The 18,883-nt window shown below is 35.0% G+C and overlaps 1 protein-coding gene across 1 annotated transcript in view; it reads right to left on the bottom strand.

Moving 5' to 3' along the window:
- Positions 1 to 18,883, bottom strand: part of LOC145248803 (uncharacterized) — a 2,668,808-nt gene that overhangs the window by 574,521 nt on the left and 2,075,404 nt on the right. The window contains exon 7 of the mRNA XM_080110455.1: positions 10,073 to 10,360. Coding sequence (XP_079966581.1) covers positions 10,073 to 10,360 — 288 coding nt within the window. The remainder of the gene's footprint in view (positions 1 to 10,072; positions 10,361 to 18,883) is intronic.

Genomic DNA, 18,883 nt, shown 5'->3' with positions numbered 1-18,883 from the left:
CTTGCTCCCTGTGACTTTGGGTGATTCTCTAAGCTCAAGGAAAACCTTAGAGGCTGTCATTATGAGACAATTGAAATGAAAGAGGCTGTGACAAGGGTCATTAATACACTCACACAAGAGCACTTCCATGGACCCTTCAGAAATGGTTGGAACTATACAAGTACATTGCAGCCGGATATGATTACTTTTTTTTTATACATAGGCGTCACCACTTATCAAGGCCGATAGGCCACTCAAGGATAAGGGTTAAAGAGTGTAGAGTAGGCAAAAGGACAATATAGTAATCGATAGTAATGGAAGTTCGGTAAATTTGTTAACTTAAATGGAACGGATCATCAGAAACTTGTTCACGTTGGACTTGAAGCCAACCATATTATAGACAGCTGGAAAGCAGGAAAACGGAAGACAATTCCACAGACGTGCAGTTCTAAGAAAGAAGCTTTGATCATGGAATCTATGTTTAGATTTAGGCACAGATAAAGAGTGTGGAAAATTATTGATAATGTTTTCAGCTAGTCTAGTGTTTCTTGTGAAAGTTTGGTGAGGGGGGACCGTAGATTGAAGCTCAGTCGAACACTTTCCATGAAAATAACGATAAAGCAGAGACAAATTCGCAACATCTCTTCTGTGAGATAGAGGTTGCAGCGAAGAGAAAAGGACATCTCCCACCAGGCCACAAAGTCTATTTTGAACCCTATCAAGGCAGGACAAGTCTTTTCTACCAGCTCCTGCCCATATGTGGCAACAGTATTCCATCTTTGGACGTATCTAGCTCTTTGAAGGAGACTAGAATTTCATGTGTGTACTCTCAAGAAAAGTGTCCATACAAAAAAAGCCTGAAAACTTATTGAAAGAATCTTGCATTTGGTTTCTTTAATTATACAGTGTTAATTGAGAATTAATCATTGATTCATTTATTTACAGAAAGAAACCATATTTGTTTTCCTTTAATCTTTTAATTCAAGTCACAAATTACTTCTATTCAACATTTGAACATTTTCCAAATCACCTTTGATTTTCGAACAGTCATGATAAAATAAACAAGTCAGCCATTTTAATATATTAATACAAAAAAAATTATCGGAAACTGTTTACTCTGTGACTATTAAAAATTCAAATGTCATTTTCAAATCTTTTATACAACCGAGGTGTGTACTGATGGAACAATAACAATGTACCCCTATCGATTAAAAAAATTAAAGAGGTCTGTTCAAAATTCCGTTCAAATTCCTGAGTTCAACAAGCTGCACCTAAAAAATGTCAGATTACATTAACCAACATATTGTGTCATTTATTTGCATCTTGGGTGTTATTTACAACGTTTCAGCCGATGTAACCTCTAACTCTAGTATCTTTTCAAACTTGGAAATGCTTATTTAAAATTAAAATACCAGTATGGCATTTTTGAATGGAGCCTTCTTTCGATACAGAGATAAATTGTTCTCGCTCTATCAGCCATAACCTGGTAGAAGTTTTAATAATCGTTATTTATATTCTTAGTATTACCTCAACTAATGATTGAACCTCTAACTTAGGAGATTGGTACAAAGAACCGATTGTTACTTAGTCCTTGTATCCATTGTGCTATGAATCAGTTTTATTGTAAAGGGTATATTTTATACAATTTATTGAACACGTTTCTATATAAACCATAGCTTGTTAATTTCTCCCAGAAAATAATTTATCCAATTGCATTTATTTTAGCATAGTCGGTATTTTAAAAAGGACGAAGGTGTTTTTGTATTCGCCCATTATAGAATTTACTTCCTTTTGTTTTGATAAATAAAAATAAAATTTGGTCAATAAATAAACTACATAGTTTAACAATAAAATAATGCCAGATATGTGGATCTTATCTATCTCTATAAAACTAAAAGTCTGTGTGTATGTGTTCCCTATAAAGAACAAGATTAGAGAATCTACATAAAATCTACCAGTATATTCTCATGTAGAATTAACCGGAAAATACAAAGAGAGTGTTTCTGAGTTTCTAAGTGCATACCTTAAATGAGCTATGACAGGATAACTCCTTTAAAACTTTAAATATATCCTATTTTAATGAAATTTAAATCATATATGCAAACTAGCTGGATACCTGGCATCGCTTGATCAAACGATCTGCTTAAACATGATATTTTAATTCATGCAGATTGCATATGCATTATTATAAAATCAATCCTCTATTGATTATTATATATTACAAGAAATAATTTGGACGGTGGACAAATTTGCAAAAAAAAAAAAAAAATAAAAATAATAATGATAATGTCGTGCACCAAAGTTCGTCAGTGTTTGTTTACAATAAGACATCATGGCAGGTGCTCGTCTGAACTCCAATCTCTGCCCCCCCTTGCCAATCTTTTACAAAAAACACTCGTCTAGCTGAATCCACTGTCAAAAAATTTTCCCCACTCTTTATCTGTGCCTAAATCAAAACGTAGATTCCATGAACAAAGCTTCTTTCTTAGAACTGCACGCCTGTGGAACTCTGTTCCGTCTGCCTGCTTCCCACCTGACTACAACCTGGATGTCTTCAAGTCCAACGTAAACAAATTCCTGATGAAACGCTCCCTTAAGTAGACACTTTATTAAATCTCCACACTAACGTACTGTACTTGCAATAACCCTTATCCCCGAGTGGCTTCGGACCTTGATAAGTGATGACTACCGTGTAAAAAAAAAAAAAAAAAATCAGCTGATATTTGGACTTGACGATGGCTGGCCTGGAAAATTCCTTTCTGATTAAAATATGTTAAGAAAAAATGATTTGAAGCGATTTTAAATGGTATCTCATCTTTTATCACCAATTGAATCCATTAATAAGAAAAAAATTAAATAAAATTGTGAGGTACACCCGGGCTTGAACAGGAGTTCATTTTATTTGTAGTCAAATACTTTACCACTGAGCTATATCTCCAAACGACAATAACTTCTTTTTTTATTTATTATTTCCCTTGGCCGGTATATAACATAAAATATTTCCCTGTAAAAATTCTTTTTTTTTTTTTTATCTATAAGAGAAAAAGACTATTTTTAAGATCGGATTTTTTCGATTTTCGATACTTATCGGATGAATTTCTGGACAAAACATATCTAAGAACACTGCCAGACATATAAATTACCTTTGTGTGAAATTTGCAAAAGATAGGCTCAGGCGTTTCAGAACCTATGAGAAAGGATCTCTCACACGGACACTCACACACACATAAAGTGACCTTCATATAATAGTAGATATAGAGATATTTCTGGAGAAAGTAATGGAAGTAGTCACAAATCTCTGTCTTCTTAATTTAAAGGAGCTATAGGGATTGAACCTCCTTTCAAACTTACAACTATATCCTAGCTTCATGAAATCCAAACCCTTTGTATAAGACTGCTACAGAGAGTTTGCCAACATTTCAGCTTCTTGACTCCATTAGGGAAGGGGGAGATAAGAAGAACGTCCCAATAAAAAAATAAATATGGTGTTATGAGTATAGTGAAGAAGTACATAATAATGATTTTCATTCAATCCTGAGCAATGCCGAGTCTTCCTGCTGTATTAATTAAACTTAAGCAGTGAAATTGTATTATTAAAAAAGTTTGAATTAAAATTATTATATTAACTCCACTCAGTAAAAGACACTCAACTTTTGTCAGTTATTAGTTATTAAAATTACTATTAACTAAACTAAAGCCGGCAATTTAAACACTATTGGTTTTTTAATGCTTTAATTAAATAAAATATATCACCCATGTTCACAGAGTAAACATTTTTTGGAACTTTTGGCGGCATCAAAATTAATTACAATTAATTAACAATTAAGAATAATAATTAAAAAAATTTAAATATGAAACGTTTAAGTAATACCTAATATACAAGGATTAATTTAAAGTGCAAATTCATTAAAGTTATTAATTAGAAATAATAAATAGGTCAAAGATATACGTGATTGAGAGTAACCTCCCTTGGATAAAACTGAATAGGTTATTTCAGAAATTCATTAGGAGAGTAACCTAAATTGACTATAAGATGAAAAATTGCTCTCATTGTTTACGAGGTTACAACTTCAACACAGCAGTTCTTGTTGTTGTTGATGGTGAGCTTGTAAGAATATTAACAGTAATTGTTTCTTATGGTGATATATCCATTCATATAAAGTTAAGTATGTGTATATGCTTGTATGTACTGAATTTTATTCTAAACTAATTAACCGATCATTATGAATTTTGGAACACAGCTGCTAGATGTAAGGTTGGATCATGGGAATTAAAGTTTTATGCAAATGAGGCGCAAAGGGAAATTGTTCTGTTTGAACAAGTTTACCCATCCTGGGACCGGTACTCTTCTAGTAGTGCAGCACGCTATTCTAATGTCAGTTGTTGAATACTATCTGATTGTTCACTGCTTCTGTTCACTTAATCGGTATTAATAGAGTGTAAATTCCATAACTTCTAAGCTAATTGCCGGTGGCCTGGGGATTGAATACCAGTCTATGGTATCAATGATGACTTGGTGACTCAGTTCAAATCCCCTGATTGGCAGTAATTATTAATTCCTACACTGATGCAAATTTAAGTTTGAAATAAGTGCGAGTAAGTTTAAGAATAATTATGAATATTTTAAAAAAATATTATCATATGCGGAAAGAGGTCAAAAGTTTCAATAAATGCCTAAAATTCATGCTGATCACCCCCAAATCTACACAACAGGAATAGATAAGCACTTTAGGATTAAATGATGAAAAAAAAAATGATAATAATGAAAAATTGTATTTAGTACAAGAATGTGAGCATCCTAGATTTTAAGCACTTGATTACACTTCCCTTTAGCCCTCACCCGTCTTTTCTTCTTTTCTTCTTTCTTTTTTTTCTTTTGATTTATTCAGATGAAAAACTTTTTAGAAATGAAGGACTATTTAAAATTTGATTTCATAAGAAAAGCTGGCCTGAAGACATTGCTTTTCTAAAGGAGTTGGAGCAGAAACATGTATGCACATATGTAACCAATAATATATATATATATATATATATATATATATATATATATATATGGTATAACTATAATGAAGAAGGAAGTTTCATGGGAATATCAAATTCAACAAGTGATTCCCAATTCTTTATATATTTCTATCAGGGTAGATTATGACGTTAGGTTTTTGCAGTTCTTGCAAGGGGTTGTCAACATTCTCTTACATACAGTGCTTGATATTCCAAAATGATCATCCATCTGGTACTGATCAGGCTCAACGTTGCTTAACTTTGATAATCTAATAAGAACTTGTGTATCATCATGATTTTGCTGTATTGATATGAATTGAATTTTCAGTAGTAAAGATTTAATTAAATTTTAACAAGAGGAGTGCCAAGTTGAATGTTCAGAACAATGAAGACCATCTAAATATTCTAGGAATGATGGATGACATGAGCTGGAAGTTTATTTAAAATGAAACTGGTTTACACAAAGCCAGTCTCACTCTCGTGTCCCAACCAGCCTGATCCAGCAGCAAGACACAGTTGAGACAGCTAGAAGCTAGGTGTGATGCCTGAGCTGCCAGAAGTATCAACGTCTTTCTACATATAGTACCTGGTATTCTTAAATGGTTACCCATCTAGCACTGACCAGGCTCAATATTACTTAACTTCTATAACAAAAACAGGTGTGTTGATGTGATTTTGCGGTGTACAGATAAATTGAATTTTAAATTGTTAACATTTAAGTAAATTTTAATGAGAATGATGCACAGTTATTTTAAACTGTGTACACTTTGGAGGCTTGATCATGAGCGATGTAACCATTTTGCCGCCTGGGACCCACTCCCCTTGGTTTACCACTAGTTAGAGGTTTTAACATCTGAAACGTTATGAAAATAACAACCCAGATGAGAATAGTGATCTGATGCCTCCGTTCAGTTTCAAGAGACAATGGCTACCACCTGTAAGGGTAGCTGTGGGTGTAATTGTTAGGTAAGGGTTGCACAATCTCCAACCACACCTCTCCTGAATCGACACTGCTTGAGTCCAGTGGCAAGAAGAAGTGCTAGACGACTGGAATCAATGCCGAAACAAGCAGAGAGCACATACAGCACCTGGAATTCCCAAATTGTCACCCATTTTAGTAGTGACCAGGCTCAACGTTGCTTAACTTTGGTGATCTAACAGGAACCAGTGTGTCAAAATGAATTATGCCGTATACAGATGCAAATAGTTGCCCAACTAATACAAATAATATAAAGAGTTCAAATTAAAACAGTTCTCAATTTTTTTAATAATTTTGTTTTGTCTTTTAAATTCACCATTATGTTATGGAGAAAAATAAATGGAAACCAATTTTTATGGAGATTTGTCTTTTTCAATTTTCGATTTTCAGAAATGCGAATGAAATTAAATAATAACAATAATAAAAGACAAAAATACAAAAGTCATTAAGAAAAATAAATTAGCAATTAAATATATTTGAAATTTTACTGCCTTTTGATTTTGAACTTTTCTATAAAGAAATTCTTTTCTTTCCCCCAATTTTAATTTCCTCTTTTAAACTACATAATTAAATTGGTCTCCTTGTTTCAAACTAAAAAAGAAATAATTCTGTTTTTGGCAATTATTCTCAAACAGCATCTCTAGAAAAGTCATCTTTTTGGAGTAAATTTTTCGGAAAACCTGATCGATTCAGTCTATTATAATTAGAAATTCTATTAAAGTTAAAAATTACAACACACCATAGACTCGTGATGCAATGGATATAAGTGTTAAGTAATAATCAGTTCTAAGTGACAGTATTCTAGGGGTTGAAGGTTCAATCCTCAGTACAGGCGATACTAAGAATACAATTAACGAGACCAAGCTACTTCTGTGGATTAAAGAATAGAGTTCCATTTGAAATTCTATAGAAATTCCAGAGTTTGATAAGAGGCATTTGAATGAGGTCAGAGGTTACATCGGCCGAAATGTGGTCTGAATAATATCCAAGATGAGAACAGTAGTCTGAATAATACAAACTATCGATTTTTATCTAAAAATTAAAAAAAATTAACACAATGAACCAATTCTTCATAAAGTAGAAGAAAATAAGAAAAGTCAATCTTTTTCCCCCACAAAAACGACGATTGATTTTACTTAATCTACATATCACTAAAACTTTTATTTGCTTGTTCCTATTAACTTGCCTCCCCACGACGGTAGAGTTAGACACAAAGTCGATTTTTAATGTAGGAAAAATCTAGCTCTCCAAAAAGAGACACTCTGGATTGGAAACAAAATTAAAAATTGCCTGATCAAAGTCAGAAAAGGTGAAATGCAGTATCAGAACAGATACTGCACTTTGTCCCTAGCCAAAAGGTAAGCTGAAAGTATTAAAGGTTAGAGAAAAGTTAAATGAGACGAGAAGTGGTGGGAAGAGAAGACTAGAGGGAGAAGTTAGTAGTAGCATCAGCAATGTCAGAGGAATAGAATAAAATGGGCACAAATAAATGATATGAGTCCCTATCTGTGTTAGACATAAGGTTAGTTTTAAATGTGGGGAAAATCCAGCTCTTCAAAAGAGGGACAAAAATTAAAAATGCCTCAGTCTAGAGAGATTTCTCGTTTACTGGCCCGAAAACAACCAGAAAATTTGCTGAATTTACTTTATATATTAAAGTAGCTGTTTACCTGATGACGCCCGGGATACAATGAAGTCACTTTTAGATTTAAATTTTTATTTGCTTGCATACTTTTAAAACTTATATATAAAAAAAATAATATTTTAGTTGTAAGGGAGACAACTTTTTCGATATTTTTTTAATTAAAAATATGAATTACCCATTTTGATGATTTCATTGTCACGCTTGAAAAATGTCTGCATATTATCAGTTGCCCACATGGGACAACATGTTTTTTTAAAAATTATTTGGAGTATAGTACATTAGTATAGCACTGACAACATAGTAGAACAGTGAAAAAAAAATTAATGAGTATTTATGTTTTAATTGCATGCTTAATGATTGTGAAAAAGTTTTATATTTTTAATTATTTCATGTTATTCATTAACAATTGATTGTATGATATTTATTTACCTGAAACTAATTTACTTTTTCTATTCATAATTAAAAAACAAGAAACAAGTATCATTGTCCATTGTCTATTGACTGACATCATAACATGATTAAATAATCCATTTACCAAAAGCCATGTCGTTATCATATGGCATGAATATTTCAGAACGTACGTGTGAATTCTCATCTTAATAAGAGAAACTGTACATCTTTGATTAATTATTTTTCTGGCAAAAAATTATCAGATAATTTTTGTGTGAATATTACAAACCTCTAATCCAGTTTTTTTATCTATGTTATTTGAAAGAAAAAAAAAAGGTTTCTAATTTAAGCCTATGTTTAATATATACAATAGAAGGTAAGCATGGAAATTGATCAATAAAAATAATAGAACACACGTTGAAAACTAACTGATTTTTTTATCTATTCAAACAACCTTAATCTTTTGTGTAGAATGACTCTTTTGAAAAGAAACAAATGCTTTTATATATCAAAGAGTCAATAACGGTCTGAGTATAAAGTAGGAGAGAGAGTATGAGTGTAAAGAAAGAGTGTAGGGTGATGAAGAAGTTGGAGGAAAATATATGGGTGTTTCATTATACATTAATAATTAAGGTCATTTGAACCCACCGAAATATCGATTACCTTTAAAAATGTGCCGGTGTTATTATGTTTACTTGTATATTTCCATGCTTATCTACTATTGCATGTACTAAAAAATTCCAGTTTTTCAGAAATTTGAATTCATGTTTCAAAATATTAAACTTTCTTTCAATTAAACTTATGTGCAATGTAACCAAAAGTCTTTCTAGAAGGATATACCCAGCTCCCCCAAGAGGGCACTCTAGCTGGATACAAAAATAGCCAAGGATGAACTCATTGGCATCCGATGGTAGAGACGCATCAAGCGACTGATAATTGACTAAACTTTTTTCCTGAAGGAGAAGGTAATGCCTGCAATGGTGCATCTCTAAAGAGCAAACAAAACCATAATTCATTTTGATATATAGAAAAGCTGGAGCAATGTCAGCCAGATCATTAAATGCCAAAAATATACTAAGGTGAATTCTCATTGGTATGAAGACCCAATACAGAACCTAACACTGTGATCATATACCAAGGTGCCTAGTAAAAGCTTTTTGCAGGAGTGAGAAAAAGCTTATGGTTATACCAGCCAATTATATGTCCTGAACAATCATTATGAAGAAGTTTGGTCGGCTGAGATCTCAGTTGGCCATACTCTATTGAGATGAGGTATAGTTTTTATCAGTCCTCAGAGATCCGCCCTTCCAGGCATTAACTTCTCTTTTTGAGAAGGAATTAGTTTACTGTTAACCACCTAAAGCGTTCCTGTTGGGGGATACCAAGAAGGCTGCTCAGTTTATTTTTGTAAGCCAGAGTGCACCTCATTGGATGCATTAGCTTTGCCTCTCTCCATCACTTTCTTGTCTAGTGCCTCATCTTCCTGCAGTGATAAGAATGTAAATGTAAAGGCCTAGAGGCTGTCATGCCAAGTTATATTTCACCTTTAAAACGATCTTATAAATTTTAAAGAAAACAACAGTAGATTTTAATCTCTCTCCAAAATCTGATACAGAAGAGACATATATAAATTATACAAGACAGCATTTAAACAACATATGACGCCAACGACAACAATACACAGAACGATATACAAGTGATCAGCAGGACAACAATATTAAAAAAAAAACTGCGCGGAGATATTTTCTTTTCTAATAATGATAGAACAGGAGTTTAAAAAAATTCACAGCAGATGCGCTTAGCGGGATTTACAAACACAAGGAAGGTTATCAATAAGCCATTTAAAAAAAATATACTGGTAATTAGGTTTTATGATCATTAACAAGAATCATCATTAACAATACAATGGTATAAAAAGAAAACAACATTTTTAAATGTTATAATAAATTATCACATTTTCACAAGGGGAATAAGTAAATATATATATATAAATATTTAAAGAAAAAGACTAAACTGTGTATAAGGGGAGGTAATCAAAAAACCATGGTGCCATTTTACAACATCATAGAACGACTCACATGTAACATTTAGGAAGGCAGATGCCTTAGGGTCCTCCCCTATGCCATTTGTGGGATGACACGTATACCATCCCATGTCGTTTTTGATGACGGATGTGATGACAAGATTGCCGCCTTCAAAGGTCTTGATGCGATCTCCGTAGTCAGGAAGAAACTTGATGTTTTCATTGTCTTTAAACCAGTTGTATGTAATATTGCTTGGATAGGCCATCGCTCCACATTGAAACTTGATTCGCTGGCCTTCTATTGCCGTCATATTTTCTGGGGGTACCATGATGTAGGCAGCGCCTGTAAGAGAAAAAGTATTTCTAGGTTTACAATACTTTAAACAAGCGTTTCTAGCTGCTGCTGATAATATAGATTAGGGTTTCCCAAACTTCAGAACACCATGGAGACCCTGAGCAGTGCAAAGATTTTTCACGGGCACTAACAAGATAATTGATAAAATAAATATGAAAAACATTAATTTCAAATTTTAACACTAACTAATGCTAATGTTTCCAACCATTTGTTGTTTTTGATTAACTAAAAATTGTTGCATTTTTTGTTAACTTATTTTTTATTTGCTTTTTCATGAACCATCCTGAAACTATCTACACCTGTAGTTATGTATTATATCTCTTTCTAATAAAAAAGGTCAATAATTAAATATCTACAACCATTTAATTTTTTTTTTTTTTTTTTTTTTTTTTTTTTACACAGTGATCACCACTTATCAAGGCCCGGAAGCCACTCAGGGATAAGGGTTATTGCAAGTACATTACGTTAGTGTGGAGATTTGATGGAGTGTTTACTTAAGGGGGCGGTTCATTAGGAATTTGTTAACATTAGACTTGAAGATATCCAAGTTGTAGTCCGGAGGGAAGCAGGCAGACGGAACAGAGTTCCACAGGCGTGCAGTTCTAAGAAAGAAGCTTTGTTCATGGAATCCGCGTTTTGATTTAGGCACAGATATAGAGTGGGGGAAATTTTTCACAGTGGATTCAGCTAGACGGGTGTTTTTCGTGAAAGATTGGCGAGGGGGGACCAGGGATTGGAGTTCAGACGAGCACCTGCCATGAAAATAACGATAAAACAAGGATAGGCTCGCAACGTCTCTTCTGTGAGAGAGGGGTTGCAGGGTAGAGAAAAGGGCATCCCCCACTAAGCCACGAAGTCTATTTTGTACTCTGTCAAGGCATGATAGGCTGTTTTTGGCAGCTCCTGCCCAGATATGGCAACAGTATTCCATCCTTGGACGTACTTGGCTTTTATATAGATAGAAATTTAATTTTTCCATGTAAAGCATTTGGTCTTTGCTCATACAGATTCCCGAGTTTAATAGAAAGATTCCCAAGTTAGGATACACCTAGGTTGCATCAACCAAAACGTTTTGAAAAGAACACACAAGATAACAGTAGTTTGAAGAATCCAAATAATATGAATTATAAAGATGTTCTAAAGTTTTTTATATTATTTAGTCTGACTTATAAAGGAGAAAACCATCCAAGAAGAAGAGTTAATGAGATTATCAGTTGAATGATGAATATTACTATGAGAAGCTTGAAACCGATGAGTGGAATAGACAAAACTGATTATGTAAAAGGAAGGCTCAACAAGTATTTATTGACATTAGACTTAAAGACGATCATGTTGTAGTATGCAGAAGAGCAGTCTCGTGGCAATGTGCCCCAAAGACGGAATTTTTGATAAAATAACTGTTCATATAAACTCTGTTTAGTTTTACTTTTTGGTGCACAAATAAAGGAAAAGTTATATGCTTTTAATGTTTTACAAGGATAAATCAAAGATTGGAGTTCAGTTGAGTGCCTTTTATGAAAATAATGTTTCGGTTATTTGGGGGTTTTGTACTGCTTATTACTATGACGTTAGGTTATTTTCTTTAGCTTAAAAATCAGATTGTAACATTGAAAACGTTTTAATTTTCTGTTTTTATTTAAATGTTACGATTTCGCCTTTCCCTAGAGCAGAGAAAGACTAGCGACCCCTCTTCTGTCAGATTGGAGCTGTAAGGGACAGAAGAGATTTTGTACTCTTATGAGACAATGAGGAGGCTCCCTATTTGGGGAGCTGGGGACTGAACTTTGTGCCAGACTTGTCACATACTTGTGGGGAGGTGTGCAGCGATGGGTACCACAGTTATCTAAAATGTCGGGCCTGCCAACTCAAGAGTTTGACAGGTAATTGGTGCGACCTGAGATTGTTTATGTAATCAGGTGCACAGTGAAAGGTCAAACCTGGTTTCTGTCCTCAGAATTGAAAAACAAAATATTTTAAATGCTTTGTTTTCTTAGCATGTATATCTCTTGCTTTCTTTCTCCTTTTCTTTCGTTCTTCTCTTTTTTTATTGCTCACTTTTATCTCTTTTAAAGAGAGAGGAATTGTTTATATGGTTGAAGCTGGGACTCTGAACAAAACGGGTTGCATGCCAACGATGCTTATACCAGTTTTGCGCCAGTCGACGATGGACATGGATCTATAATCAATATGCTCCTTTTTGTTAAAAAATGAAATAATTTTAGTTTTATATAAAAAAATGTCTTTGTTCGGTGTTTTCGACAAGTGTTCAATTTCGGTAAGCTGTCCCTGTCATCAACGATGATAGAATGCTACCCATTATTATGTCGACCAAAAAGACCACAGACGAGACCCACTAGCAGATGTAGTCGATATCTGATCGACCACAAGGCAACCCTATCGGACCTTTGATGTTTCTATTGTTCACCTGCTTATCATTTGATCATGTTTAACACCCGGGGCGCTAGGTGCCGTTCCAGGCCGTAACAGCAGTTCAAGAAACGTCCCCACAACAAACCAAATAACTCTCCCGACAAATTATCGTGTTACACACTGTTAGTTAAGAAAGAGTGTTCCGAGAGCCATTTCCAGATGAGACAGCACTACTCCATCTTCAAACCTTTCTAACTCAAATAACTAGAAAATTTTTTTTTTTTTTATGATCAGTGTGGCATCTGTCCTCAAAGGAAAGTCAGGCAAGGGGTGGTTGGAAGGGTCCAGTGTGGAGTTTGAGGCAAACCGACTGGCAAGCATGTTAGCCTTGTCGCTTGCTGAGCAAAGAACCTCGTGATTGTTGGTCAGCGTGAGAATTGTTGATTGCCCATTATTTACTACAGTGTTGTACATTTTCCAGAAGTCACGATTTCCTAATTTTTGTGCTTCGATGCGTTTTTTAATGGTTTCAGAAAATTCTCTCTTAGCTGTCGCTATTTCTTTCTTAACGTTACTTCTAGCTTCTATATACTTCTGTTTGTTTGAACTGGACTTATGTCGGTTAAATCTGTGGTATGCATGCTGCCTTTGAGCAATGGCAGTTGCACAAGTAGAAGTAAACCATTGGGAAGAGTGGGGCTTGCTATAAAATTTCTGCATGGGAACATGTGCGTCCATTACTGTTTTGAACCATTCAGTGGTCTCATTTGCGCACTGTTCAGCAGGAAGAGAAAAAATATTTCCCCATGGGGCATATCTGATAAGATCTCTGATGGCTTCCCAGTCAGCCTTTTTATAATATCTCGTTGTTTTGAGCACTGGCTCTTCAGTTTTGGGTCTAGAATTTAGGGCGATTTCTACCATTATCACTGCATGGTAAGCGTTCCCGAGTGGGCTGTCAGCATTTGTTTATACAATCCTGGGACTGTAGTCAGAAACAGATCTAGAAGTGATGCATGTTGTTCTTGCTGGTCAGGGAAACGGGATGGAAACGTAACCATTTGTGATAGGGAGTGAGATATAGCGAAACTATGTGTTGAGCTGCCCGCTGTATCTGTGTGAGTAGAGAATCCAAGCCAGTTTTTGTTGTGAACATTAAAATCACCAAATACATGTACTTGTGCGCTAGTGTCGAGGGAGAGTGCTGTGTCTATGCTGTCAGAGACTTTGTTTATTATGGTGCAGTCCTGGGTCGAGGGAAAGTGGTAGAGAAAATAAAAGTAGCTAATGTTATGTTGTATGTTTAGTCTAAAGCACATAAAGGCTTTATCGTCCGTTTCTAGGTTTGTTTCTCTAGTCAGGGGGAGAGTGTTACGAATGTAGACTCCAAGTCCGTGCATATGTCTGTCAGAATCCTTACGACAGAGTGGGAGATATCCAGGCATGTTAAAGTAGTTAGAGGGGATGGAGGAATGTAGGTTAGTCTTGCTTAGTGCTAAGATATCCGGGGTATTTGTTAGGAGAAACGCTTCAACATCAGCTAAATTAGTTTTAAGCCCACGGATGTTAGTGAATGCAAGCCTCAAAGGAGTAGGCAAGTTGAATTTGTTCGTCCCTAGGCCTGGTTTAAGCTTATTTTTTTATTGTACTGTCATCATGTTTTTAAAGAGTTTCAGTTAGGTGAGAGGGAGCTGAACAAGAGGTGATGCAGGGTATCAGACATGCAACACAAGTGGACCATTAGCTGACCTTTCTTCAACTAGGACTGTGGCCTCAGGAAAGCCCATCGGGGATGAGTGCAGGGTCCCTTTCCATGCGCGACATGGCACTACAAACATCCCGATATTATACAACTGTTGATGGAGCAGCCGCTTTAAGTGCTACCAAAGAGTTAGGGCTCCTGTACTACCAGTTGGAAACAGCAGCCAGGAACTGTTAATCCGGTACCCTCAGCCCATCAGAAGAAGATCACCCCAATCTAATTGCACAGGCATGTGTGGTACTCAAGCACTCCAAAGTGCCTAGTTTTGAGGGGTGGGATGTGTCGGGAGTGGGGGAACAGCATTCATTGCCCTAGACAAGAAACAAGATCTACCACTAAGTGTTTTATCGATTCACTTGTGATAGTATCTCTGCGCCTGACTAATAGACAAAGAAGGAGTATGGAAGCCGGCAATAGACAGAGCCTATCTACTCCTTAAGCAATTTAGGTTTGCAGACCGGTAATTTGTTTGAGTCACCAGCTCTAGGAAGGTTGTCATCCAAGACTGGAGAGGTCTCCCTCCCCTTTGGTTTAGTTTCAGAGTTTTCCTTCTCCTAGACGGGTCATCTGGGAAGATCTACTGGGTCCATCAGCCCTGAGAGGGTTTGCTCTGCGCCTGGGTCCTAATCCAGGTATTTCTGCGACCCCGCGTGGTTAGTTAATGTTACAGGGTTAGTTTGTAGAGGTTATATATATAATGAATAGTTACACTCCTCAAAGTGATTTAGGGGCATGCAGTGGAAGCAGTTTTGTGGGGAGGTTTGTTAAAAAAGCGTTAGTGCAGATTAAGACTTTTACCTTTAGGTTTTTCCATTTTTTTAAAAATTTTATGTTAGTTTAGGTTCAGGATAACGTTATAGTTTGAGTAGGTATTAGGAATTGAGCTAAGAATTTTGCCCAGTCACTGTATATTTATATTTACGAAGGTTAAGGTGTAGGTGCAGTACAGTAAGGGTATAACTGGAGGTACATTTTAAGTCATGGCGGATTCCGTATGTATAATTAAGTAAATAGATATTTGGGCAAGTTTTCAGTAGATGCAAATAGATAGAAGTTGTGTTAGTGTTTCTACTATTGAGGGGAGATAATTTCAGTTTTCATTTAAGAGTCATCGAGCGTTTTGCATGACAGGGAGTATCGGATTTGGTTTAGTATTGTTCGTTGCAAAACCATCTAGGAAGAGGCAATTGTTATGTAAGGATTTTAGTATTTTTGTCAACCAACATCAGCGGCATTTAAAAACAGAAATAGGTTTTCCTTTAAACTATGAGATTTTATTTCAAATAACATCCGACCCAAGCCCCATCTTTTCAACTCTTCGGCCTAATTTTCACAAGAAATATAAATTAGAACAAATACATTCAGTACATTGCCAAGACTGCAGGCTCCCTCTACCATGTTAAAAATTATACACACCAGAGAGCATCCTATATTTTTTCAAAGCAAATATTCGTCCATTCATGGAGTATTGTTGTCACATCTAGGTTGGGGTATCTACCACTAGTCTCTCACTCTTAGACAGGATCCAAAAACGAGTCTCTAATCTAATTGGTCCCTTACTGTCGATCAAACTTCAAACTCTAGCTTCTGTCTCATTACCGCAATATCACATCCCTGCACCTGTCTTACAAGTACTTTAATGGAATGTTCTCTGATGAACTTCTAGCACTTGTCCCCCCCCTCGACGTACATACTCCCAACTAACCCGACAAACAGCAAAACCCCACCCCTTCACTGGTGAGTGCCATAGATGTCGGAAAGCCTTCTACTCTAATAGTTTCTTTCTCAAACTACTAGACTTTGAAATTCTTTCCTTGTTTCCTGATTCCTTGACTGTACTAATTTGCACAAGTTTCAAATGTAATATGAACAAACATCTCGCTGCTCAACTCCCCAGTCTTCTATTAAAAATGATACCAAATAGTAGCTTTTTACATTCCAACTAGCAATATGCCTTATTTTGGGGGTGAAAAAGGGGTAAAAATAAACTATTTAAGAAATAAATTTCTTTTCAATAAACGTTGATTTTAGGCCTGAAAACTGAAGTCCAGGAAAAAATAAATGAACTTAAATAAAAAGAAATGTACGAGCGAGAAAAAATAAACAAAATATGTAATGATTTTCTTTTGGTTTTGTTGCAGCTGATGCCCCTTTTGGGAAATAAAGAAATTAACTTCAAGAATGGATAGATGTTTTGTTAAATCTTTCTCTCCTTGGTTTCTTTTTCTTTGTTTTATTTTCCTTTTCATTAATTTTTGCGTCTCAAAAAATAAATCTATTTTTCAATAAAGTCGGATTAAGAAGATCGATTGCAGAATCTCCGATCAAGACATGAAACAAAGCGAAAAACATTTTAGAGTTTGTGTTAAATTACATGAAATCAGTTGAACCTTAATAAACTGATTTTTTTTGTTCATTGTAATTATTCTGATTTACATTAGTTTTAAAAAGTTCTTTTTTTACTTATTTCTATATAACAAACTGATAAAAAAAAACCCTAAGTAATTTATCACCTCCCTCTCTCTCTCACACACACATATAAGAACAAATAGTTAATAAAACATGTTAAAAACACTTTGAAAAAGAGTTAAAAACATATTTGATTTTAAAAAGGAAACACTAAATAAGTGGATAGTCCTTAATCCATGGAGTTTCAAAGAAATACTTTCCTTCTAATCAGAGGGTAGAATTTAGCAAAATGCGGGATCGGATTTTGCTTGCAAAAGTATTTGAGTAAGTCATAGATCTTACTTGATAACAAAAAAATGAAGCAGAGGGAATAGGGTAAGAGTGTAGCCAGCAACAATTGTTCACTTTTAAGACTTATCATTTTTAAATATTTTCATCACGCATTTCGGGCCATATTTAGCTCTCTTCAGATATTTTGTAGTCAAAAGTTTTTTTTTGTGAAAAGTTTATGGAATTCCTTTTTGGAGATCATTTTAGTTTGGCTAGCATGATTGTGCTTTCGAAAGATATGTGGATGGGATTTTGATGTCTCCAGTGAGATAGGTTAAGAGTTCATTCGCTCAGTGTTAAGTCCATTTGGTGGGTAAGAGATGTTGTCTATTTGGTGAATATTTTTATGATTTTTCCCCTTTAGATGTGTGTCAGTGCGTGCATGTATGTGTGTAAGAATGAGTGGTTGTGCGTTGTGTGCGTGTATGGGTTAGAATCTGATTTCTTTCCACATGTGCGCGTGTCTCTGCACATGCCTGTGTGTGTATGTGTCTGTGCGTATGAGAAAGAGAGAGTGTTTGTGTGTGTGTGCGTGTGCACGTGGACATGGCATACGTATGCAAATGTTTTGGTCTGCACACGTGAGTGTATGTATGTGGGTGTGCCGTGCTGAGTTGGTTTTGTGTTCCCTGTTATTTGTTTCACCGCGAGGGCTTAGTTAGGCACAAGGTCGTTCCCCAAATATATATATATAAATAAAATGGAAAATAAATTATAAATATATAAAAAAATTAAGAGTAAGTAAGGGTATACATACATATATAAGTACACCCACACCATATATATATATATATATATATATATATATATATATATATATATATATATATATATATATGTATATGCTTTGAAAATAACATACGAAAAAAAAACCTAAGAACCCTTTTCAACAACAAACTCATCAGACGTTAATCGTTGGTATATCAAAAGATGCAAAAAAAAAAAAAAAAATTAAATTTTCACGCAAGAGTAAATACTCAGAGATATACGAGTAAAAAAAAAGGCAAATGGGAATTTGTGTGAAATATATTTACAATAACATAAAATATATGTACAGTTGAGATGAAGTCTAATGATTTAATAAATTCTTTCTGGCAACAAAGAGAAGGCTTGCATGAAAAAATTGAGAGTGACTCCAAAATTGATTGCCAGTGCATTGCTGGCTATGTGGGTCGAACCTCCTTAAATTTGCAGACATACATCAACCAACATATATCAGCAGAAATTAGACTAGGTAAACACCGCTGTTTCCCCCCCCCCCTTCTGTCTTGGAATCTGCTAGTGGCCAACATTTAATTGAAAATCCAGCTTGTGCCAATACCTATAAAATGGACTGTTTCAGAATATTGCATTGGGCTGACTCTCCAAATCGTTTAGAGCCAGTCTCACTGTTTTCACGCAAGTCTTCTCTTTGTCGACAGAAAGAATTTGTTAAATCATTAGACTTGTGCAGAGATATATTTTAATAATTCCCATACCTCCTCCATCTTAATTGTACATATATTTTATATTACTATATATATATATACTAGCATTTCAGCGCAGCGTTTCTAGGGTGTTTGCATGTGTATGTTGAGCAAAAAAAAAAAAAAAGTGGTAGTAGGAAGGCAGGCTCGAACCCGTACCACAAAGGAGGAAAA

The sequence above is a fragment of the Euprymna scolopes genome, chromosome 27, assembly GCF_053919585.1.
Source record: "Euprymna scolopes isolate OS-2025 chromosome 27, ASM5391958v1, whole genome shotgun sequence".
Classification (NCBI taxonomy): Eukaryota; Metazoa; Mollusca; class Cephalopoda; order Sepiida; family Sepiolidae; genus Euprymna; species Euprymna scolopes.
Note: the sequence above shows the minus strand (reverse complement) of the source record. Positions and strands in the feature narration are given on the sequence as shown.